This window comes from Metopolophium dirhodum, chromosome 2 (genome assembly GCF_019925205.1).
Source record: "Metopolophium dirhodum isolate CAU chromosome 2, ASM1992520v1, whole genome shotgun sequence".
In the NCBI taxonomy this organism is placed as follows: domain Eukaryota; kingdom Metazoa; phylum Arthropoda; class Insecta; order Hemiptera; family Aphididae; genus Metopolophium; species Metopolophium dirhodum.
This window is the reverse complement of record NC_083561.1, coordinates 42139703-42149412: the sequence shown is the minus strand read 5'-3', so window position 1 is coordinate 42149412 and position 9710 is coordinate 42139703. Positions and strand designations below refer to the sequence as shown.

The following is a 9710-nucleotide window of genomic DNA, read 5'->3' as shown; positions in this document are numbered from 1 at the left end:
ACGATTTCAAGAAACGGCGATACCGCACCCCGGCGGCCATCGGTATAAGGTGAATTAATTAATAGGTACTTCACATTTCGGAAATCTATTCGGTAAATGTACCAAAAATGCTATAAAAACGTCATCTCCGATTATGAAGATAATGTAGAAATCGACGAGGACCAAGATAGACGAATATGCACCAACTAGATTCACTTTCTCATAGGGGAAGACATTGAAGTTGAAAATCAAAGCATTATTTCGACTACTTATCATGCACATAGATACAAAAAATTTAAAAATAGTAAAAAACGTACATCGTGGTGAAATCAATAGTCATTGCTACGCTCAGAATCTAAAATCAAAAATGGCAAACGTCTAAAATAGCTCAAAAAGCGTAAAATAACAATTTAAAAATGGTATCATCTACATAATATAAATTGCTAGTAAAAACAATTTGTGGAAATTTCAAGTATCTATTAACTCTACGATTATTCGTTTTTGAGCTACACCAAAACACAATATCAATTTTGTCGAAAAAAACTTTTTCGGGGTAGTGTCAACGGAAACAGTCTTCAATCAATCTATCCTGTCCTTGTATATCTTATTTCATATGCCTATTACTACTTATTGCATTAATTTTACACATTGTAAATATTCGCTTTCTTAATAAAAAAAATAGTTGCCCACGAAAACTATTCAAACTGACAGAAAAATTTAACGGATGTTTCAAAAATTATGGAACTATTAAAAATAGTTAATACCTAGGTAGGTATACGTTATTTTTTTCTTAAATATGAAAACAACTTTTTTTTTTATTAAGTAAGTGAATATTTACAATCTGTAAAATTAATGCAATAAGTAATATCTTATACAAGTTGTAGATGTTTTTGTTTAAACACGATTACAAGGTATAATTGATTAAAGATCAGAATCTTTTTAAACTCTGATTTAAATTGGAATTAAATTAATTCTTTTTTTTATTATTTATAAAAGATATTTACAATCTGTATTCACAAAAATACAAAATAATACAATAAGTAAATAGGATTACAACATGAATTCTATACGTGAAAAATGCGAGGGAAAGGAGTGTCCATCAACGCTACTTCTAATTTATGAACTTAGGGTAGGTATGAATTGTTAGAATTATATAATAATATATTATTGAACATTAGATGTTATTTAATAGATCAGAACATCAGTTGACCATTTATGTTAAATTAAGAAAGAAATACATTTTTAAATTAATTTAGTTCATTCCCAGAATTTATTTTCAATCGTTCAATGCTTTGCATATAAGAAAATAATACTGTATTATGTTATGTCACTCATTAAAATAAATGCTACTAATATAATGTCAACCATTTTAAACAGAATGTAGTTAAAAATTATTCTAAAGAAATAAAAACATTTTATAAGTTTTATTAGGTTTATTAAAGAATGGTTTACAAACCAAACAATAATGATCAAGTAAAAAAGAAACATTTGTGTATATATTATATTATACATGTGTATTGATAATGGCTGATAACAAGTCATCATAACATTTTACATATAAATATACAATTCACACTCACACATTGTTATGAAAATTGTTAAATTACAATATTTATAACAACAGACCAATGTGTACCATTTACACTTGCGGTAAAGTTCCAAATAAATGCCAATAAGGAAACAAGTGAATAATATATATAAAAATGATTATTTTACATAGCCAATGGTCAGTGGTGTCTATTTGGCTGCTTCTGCAAGTTCACGTTCTACAATGGTTCTGTACTCATTGAAGCCACCTTCAATGCTCTTAACACTTCCACCACCGCAAACCCATAGTTCTTTACAAACCATACGTATTAAGCGTTCGTCGTGAGATACAAGTATTAAACCGCCCTAAAAAAGAATTTTTAAGATTAATCAATTTATTTGTCTATAAGCTAATACAATGTAATTAGTAATTTAACAAATATGCTACCAGGGTAGGTTATTGAAATAAATTATTAAATTTATTTTTGATTATTTAAATTATTTTGTGGTTATGGATAATATGAAAATTTGTTTTTACTAATTAAGACACTATCCGTATTCAATTTACTAGTTTACTAAATGGAAAATGTATGTATTTGCGTTTAAATATCCTAATTTTAAGTAATGATGCATAATTTGTGTTAATTATAGGTACATTGCACATGTTTAGGTTAACAAATGTAACCCATAGTCAACAAAATTATGTTTGGATGTTAAGGACATTGATCAATATTTCTGTAGTTGGAAAATAAAAAAGGTGATTTTTATGTATATTTTAAAATTAGATCTATAATATTCATATTGGTTGGATTGATCTGCAGTCTACCGCTGTTAGAATGACACCATGTTTTATACATTCTTTAATGGTTTACAGTGTAATCGTTAAAAAAAGTTTCATAAGAAATTAAGAACTCAATATAATTATCAACTCCAGATTTCCAGAGGGTAGACTATTCAATGTGTCTAATTATAGCATTGCTGGATTAGAGAAAAATACATTGTGTCTTAAGAATTAAGATACAATATAGAAACAATAAATATTAATAAATCATAATATAATGGATAACTTGCAAACTTACAGTATATTTTTGAATAGCTTTGCCTAGAGCTTCAATTGTTTCAATATCTAAATGATTGGTAGGTTCATCAAGTACTAGAAAATTAGGATTAGACATGCACATCCTTGCAAAAGCTACTCTCGATTTCTGACCTCCAGATAAACTGCCAACACTTTGTAATGCCAAATCACCTGATATACCAAAACCTCCTAATTGACGTCTATATTCTTCAATGGTTTTACCTAATAAAAAATTGTATTATAAATTGAGAAGGTTACATTTTCTAATTTAAATTAAATGTTAACAAACCTGGAAATGAAGATTGTAATAGTTCCACAGAAGAAAGGTTCATTTCCAGTTGATCAACATGGTGCTGACTAAAATAACCAAATTTCAAACTTCGATGTACATTTCTAACACCGGCTGTAGTATTTAAAATGCCCATAATAATTTTCAATAATGTTGTTTTACCAGCTCCGTTATCACCCACCTAATAAAAAATTTTAATTAAAAGTATAATAAAAAATAATGATAAATTTATGATAAATATTAAATAAAATGACCTCATAGAAAATAATAACTATGTGATTAAGACTATGGTAGAAGAGCATTAGCCATTTTGAGAATATGGGGTCTTTTAATCAGCAAAGTGATTATAAAAAATGCAAAGTGTTTTAGTTCAGACATTCAGTATAAATTAAATGTACATAATAAATTAAGTTATATAGCAAAAATTGAAGGTAAATACAATAATACATAAAATAGGTAGGTATTTAACTTACAATACAAATTCTGGATTCTAATGTAGCCCCAAGGTTAACATTTTGCAAAACATTATTACAACCAGGATAGGCAAATGAAATATCATCAAGTTGTAATATGGGAGGTGACAACCCTTCTGTTTCTGGAAATCGTAATACAACTTCTACTTCTTTCTCAATAGGTTTTAATTCTGGTCTAAAGCAATATTATATTATGAATGATTAATTTATTATTTACATGAAAGCGTATACCTACAATAATAATAAGACTTACAATTTTTCAAGCATTTTAATTTTACTCTGGACACTGGAAGCACGATTAGCATTGTATCTAAATCTATCAATAAACTCTTGAACATGAGCTCTATGAGCCATTTGCGCTTCAATTTCTCGTTGTTGATTTTTAAGCTTCTCGTTTTTGGTTTTATCAAAAATTTCATAGTTACCTCGGTACGTATCAATGCGCTAAATATACAACTTCATTAACTTTTGAAAATAAAAACAATGAATTTTGTCTAACACACACCAACATTGCCTAACGTAACAATCAATGTAGTGATTGATTAAAATTATAAAATCAGATTTGAATTTGTCGTCAAATCTATTTGAGATCGACTTTCCCACATTTTAAATTATCCAAAAATTTAAATATGACAATTTTTAATTACTTTAAGATTCTGAGCGAAGCAATGAATGCATTGATTTTACAATGATGTGTATTTTTTTAAAATTTTTTTTTTTGTGTCTGTCATCACTTTTTAGGACAGTAAAAATGCTTGAATTTTCTTCAACGGTAACATTTCTGATAAGAAAATGAATCTAGTTGGTACTATAGGGGGTCAAAAGTAAAAATTTCCCAGTAGTTTCCAAAAGCGACATGAAAAACAAAAGAAAAATGGGAATTTTTACGCAAAATCTGTTTTTGAGAAAATCGATTTTGGCTTTTGGTGCAACTCTAAAACAAATGATCGTAGGTACATGAAATTTTGACTGAATGTTTATATTAGCATTTTCTATACACCATAACATTTTCCAAACATTTTTACTTATTCTGAGCTGTTTACGGACATTTTCAGTTTCCATTTTTTTTAGTTTTCTTTTCTATAAATATCAATAAAATTTTATCTGTCGAGTAAAAAAGCTTGAAAATTTAATAGAAGGCTCCTAGATTATTGTTTCAAAGGCAGATGAAAAAAATTAAAAATCCTTAGTTACAGTTTTTATTTATAAACATTTAAAGTTCAAATCTTGACGAAATACGGAAAAATTACGTAAATTAGCAAATTATTTTGAGTTGAGAACTCATAAAAATTTTTATTTTTAAATCTAAGATTTGAAAATGTAATAAAAGATTGTTCGTGAGTTTGTCTACCTTTATCAAAAAAAAAAATGTCTACAAGAAAGTCAAATTAAATTTTTATGAGCGTTTGAAATTTATATTTTTACAATATTTGATATTTACTCGATTTCTCATTTAACGATTTTCTTATTTTGTTGTAATTAAAAAACGTATGACTGTAGATACTTGAAAATTTCACTGAATGTTTATATTAGTATTTTCCATACACGATAAAATTTTGAAAATAATTTGACTCTTTTTGAGCTGTTTACGGACATTGTTTTTTTTCCTATAAATATCTATAAAATTGTATTTGTTGGGTAAAAAAAAGCGTGAAAATCTAATTCAAGGCTCCTAATATATTGTTAAAATAGCAGTTGAAAAATATTAAAAATACATAGGCACAATTTTTTTTTATAAGCATTTAAAGTTCAAATTTTGACATCATTTATGAAGTTTATAATTTAATAATTATTTTCTAGTTAAAAATTTATAAAATGTTTAACTTTTATAGCTAAGGATTGAAAATTTAAAACAAGGCTCCACATAAATAGGTTATATATAAATTACTTTATTCACAATAATATCATCAAATATACTTGGTAATATCATAGGCTGACTGACCGTTTTCGCTCAGAATCGTTTTTCTTATACAATGATATTATATCATTGAATTCAAATTTAACACCATCCATTACAGTGACCCACTTGTAACCTACTGTACAGCAGAGCAACATCCACTTACCCACCCTTTTTTAATATGTTTTTATGAATTTGGGGGATAATATTAAAAATGTGGGAAATTTGATCTGAAGTAGTCTTGACGAAAATTTCAAATCTGTATTTAGAATTTTTATTGCTTCATTAGATCGATCGGTACGTTTGGCAAAAAATACATCTAAAATCCTATTATGTACGTTGAACAAAGACAGAAAATCACAGTATCAAATCTTCTTAAATATGAATTACCTGTGAATGAAGATGTAATATGTCAGTAGGTACAGTATCTAAGAAATGACGATCGTGAGATACTACTAGTAATGTACTTTGCCAAGTTTGTAAATAATTTTCTAACCATATAATTGCTTTCATATCCAACATGTTCGTAGGCTCATCCAGTAATAACAAATCTGGCCTATTAAAATAAAAAATAGTATTATTTGATGAAACACAAAAATAATTTGTAAACTGCAATTTATTAAAACTTAAAATAAATTTAAATAGTTCCTATTATAAGACATTTCAAATGATAAATTATTGGTAGATAGTAGATGGGATAAATAATAATAGTCTAATTCAGGTTGCCTATTAATAATTTGATAATTTTATTATACTCACTTTGAAAAAAGTGCTCTTGCAAGGGCTAAACGCATACGCCATCCTCCGGAAAAATGTTTGGTAGCTTTTTTTTGCATATCCGGGTTGAAACCCAAACCATCAAGTATGACACTTGCACGAGCAGGGGCTTTATCAGCTTCTATGGCACTTAACTGCATATATATTTCGCTTAATTCTGAAGATAATTCAGCACTAGCCGTAGACCTAAGAATAACAGATATTAAATTAATTTGTTCTTTTAAAGTTTAAAGTAAACTTTTGTTTTACCCATCAGCAATCAATATGTTGATTTCTTTTTCTCTAGTTAACAAACCATGACGAACAAAATCACACTCCAGTACAGATTCTAAAGCAGGTGTATCATCACCAACAACTTCTTGTTCAACATGTAGTATTGATATATGAGATGGGATTCGCAACTGACCACTAAAAATTAGTCAAAACAAATATTAAACACAGTGATCACAATATCACTTTGAATTAGAGTAAAATAATAATAATAATATCTTATTGATATACAGGGTGTCCCATGATAATATACCCATTAGCTGTAGGGGACGACTTGCCGCCCGGAAAAAACCCGGTTTTTTTTTTGCCTATAAACTCAAAAAATAATTAAAATCATGAAATTAATGAAAATAAAATGTTGAAATGTCAAAATGTTCATAAAAATAAACTTAATAAAATGACTATCATCAATTGTTTCAAAAATAAATTTTCAATTTAATTAAAAAGTAAAATATGTGTAATTCTTGTCTCTGTGAATCTAATAAAAAAAAAAAAACAGATATATGATATATTTATCATATCAGGAGATATCGCAATAGGTAAACCCTCGCGGGACACCTGTATTAGGTATAATAAACATTTTAACAAAATATGTAATCAATTATACTATAAATACAATTTCTAATTCCAAAATGTTTAGGGTTGGTTGATTAATAATTTACAGTTATGTGAATATGGGCGTAAAGGGCTATGTTTCCATACAACACATTTCCCGAGCTGAAATTACGGATATTTAAACCGGTATTAAGAGAACGCAGTACTAACAGCACAATATTGAAAATAGTGAACGAAAATTTGCCATGTCGTACATGTGTAAGACGGAGACAACACATGCGGGTACGGATGTCCTCTTAACTCAAAAACCTTAGTTAAGCCTAGAATAATGAATTATATAAATCATTGTAATTAAAGTCATAAGCGCTAAAAGCATTTAAATTAGGGGGGGGGGGTGCTGAAGCCTAGGGCCTATACTATAATGTCGAATATGCTTAAAAAAAAAATTAGGAAATATTGGGGAGTGGCTATTGAAATTTTTGGGGGGCTCAGTCCCTAAGCCCCCCTAATTGCATCTATGAATTTAAAATTAAAATTATATCCATTAAATCATATTAGGCTAAGATAACTATAAATCTCACCCTGAAATCATTCTTAATAGTGTAGTTTTTCCAAGACCATTTCTTCCAACTAAACCGTATCTTCTACCACATGCTAAAGTTACATCTGTATTCTGTAGTAATATCCTAAAAAAAATCATTATTTAGATTAAAGAATTATGATAAAATTGAAAGTCATCTATATTTACTTTAGTTACATTGAATATAGGTAATAGATAGTACTAGGTAATAAATAATTTTTAATTTTATAACAACAGCAAAGTTAGATGTATTAAAAATAACATAGAATCGTTTATACCTTTCTCCATATGCAACGTCGAAATTTTCTATCCTTATATCTGTGGCTCGATTATTTCCCTTAGCTTCCAATTTTGCTTCCTTTTTACTAGTCACTTGAGAAGCAGTTGCAGCATCCATTTTACTATTTACTACACTCATAGTTCCTACACCTCTAACAACTTGCTCAGTCCGTTTATCTTGTTTTTGTTGCAATTTTGCTTGAGCTTTTTCCAGTTTTTTTTTGTCCACTTTCTTATGAAATTAAAGCAATACAAAAAAGTAAGTACTATTATTAATGATACGTTACCAAATAATAATCAGCACTCATATTTTGCTTTCTTAAGGCACGGGTATAAAATATAAATATTATAACGTACCAGACTATCATCCCTTGAATTCACCCATATACTTTTGATTTCCATATCGTTGTCTTCTAGATCTGCTGCCATTGAAGCCAAATGCACTGGGGCATCCAAAATTTTTGTATGTCCATTTCTGATTACATTGTCATTAGAATGGGGACGCATGAAATGTAATAATTTTGAACAGATTCCTCTAAAACAATTTATTTAATATCACAAGTATTCTCAATGCACAATATTTAAATGCAATTATTATTTGACTTTCCTATGTTGTACCTGATATCTGATTCGGACTTATTTGCTATTTCCTGTAATACTTCACCAATTGCTTCAAATATGTCTTCAGAATCATGGAAGTCTTCAATTCCATTTTGTAGAACACCTGTAACCGTAAAGCAATATACATGGATAAAAATGTATTTAAAGCATACAAATTCTACAAGTTTTCAATACAATTATATGTACAATACTTGAGACAAATTTTGTATGCACAAGTTACTAGTATATTACCTTCTATGTATTGAAACATCTCTATATCAATAGAGGGGAATTCTGTTTTTATAAAATCTTTACAGTGGTCCATCGCTTACTTAATAAATTATTTATACCTATCTAAGTTATTGACTAATTATTCTATAGAGCGTATTTTCAGTATTGACGGACATGTATTTGGCATACTTTCGGACGTGTAAATGTTTATTTTGAAATAAAATAAACGTAATTAAACAACAATATTCATGATGTGGATTGTTGAATAATCTATAATCCAATTTAATCTTTTTTTTCGGAAACTCAACTAATCAATGCCCAATGAGACTGAATAGTATATACTGTCATCTGTCGGTCTGTCCATTTAGCAGCTGGCGCTATAGCGGACGTAGCTCCTATCACAAATCAAGCTGTATAAACTAAAATTTTAAAATTGCCGTGATTTAAGGCTGGAACCGTGTCATTGGCAACACTGACGTGATTGGTGGCGGGAGCCAAACATTGTGGATCGACGTGAAAGCCACTTTAATATTATATAGTCAAGTGAAATATAAAAAAGGTGGGTAAGTGGATCAGTGGATGTCGCTCTGCTGTACAGTAGGTTACAAGTGGGGCACAGTATAATGGATGTTATTAAATTTGAATTCAACGATATAATATCATTGTAAAAGAAAAACGATTCTGAGCGGAGACGGTATGTTTAAGACATAATATTATATACTTATATCTATGGTATTAAAAAAATAATTGACCTATAATAGGTACCTAAAATAAATTCCAAATTAATCACATCACATTAATTAGGTACTTATAACGCAGTATACATCAACAACAAACCGTGATAGGTTAGCTAGGTTAACTATCATGGACCATATTATTGTCGTTTAACCACAATGTCGATAAAATCAAATTTATTAATTAATGTGATGGTAATTAATAGTGATAAGTTATAATGAGGGAACGGATTTAAATGCTCTAAAAAACAAGAAAAATACCTTAAAAAAATATGATTTAATTCCTTAAAAAAATGCTTTAACATCAAAAAATGCACTAAAAAAATGCCCTAAAAAACTTCAAAAATGGGTTTATATTCAATAAAAACAAAATTTTAAATTTAAAACTTATAAAAAAACACATTATTATGAAAAATCTAATAAAAAATATTTAAATACAAT

At 28.2% G+C, this 9710-nt stretch overlaps 1 protein-coding gene across 1 annotated transcript; it reads right to left on the bottom strand.

The window, feature by feature from the left end:
- Positions 1–1392: 1392 nt before the first annotated feature.
- On the bottom strand, positions 1393–8869 carry LOC132939315 (ATP-binding cassette sub-family F member 3). Its single transcript, XM_061006409.1, has 13 exons — positions 8557–8869; positions 8323–8428; positions 8062–8239; positions 7704–7936; positions 7427–7531; positions 6270–6428; positions 6003–6206; positions 5634–5799; positions 3600–3790; positions 3347–3521; positions 2874–3054; positions 2586–2806; positions 1393–1872 (listed from the first exon to the last, which is right to left on the bottom strand). The coding sequence occupies exons 1-13, from the start codon at positions 8627–8629 to the stop codon at positions 1717–1719; spliced, it is 2148 nt and encodes a 715-aa protein (XP_060862392.1). The 5' UTR covers positions 8630–8869; the 3' UTR covers positions 1393–1716.
- Between the last annotated feature and the right edge of the window lie 841 nt (positions 8870–9710).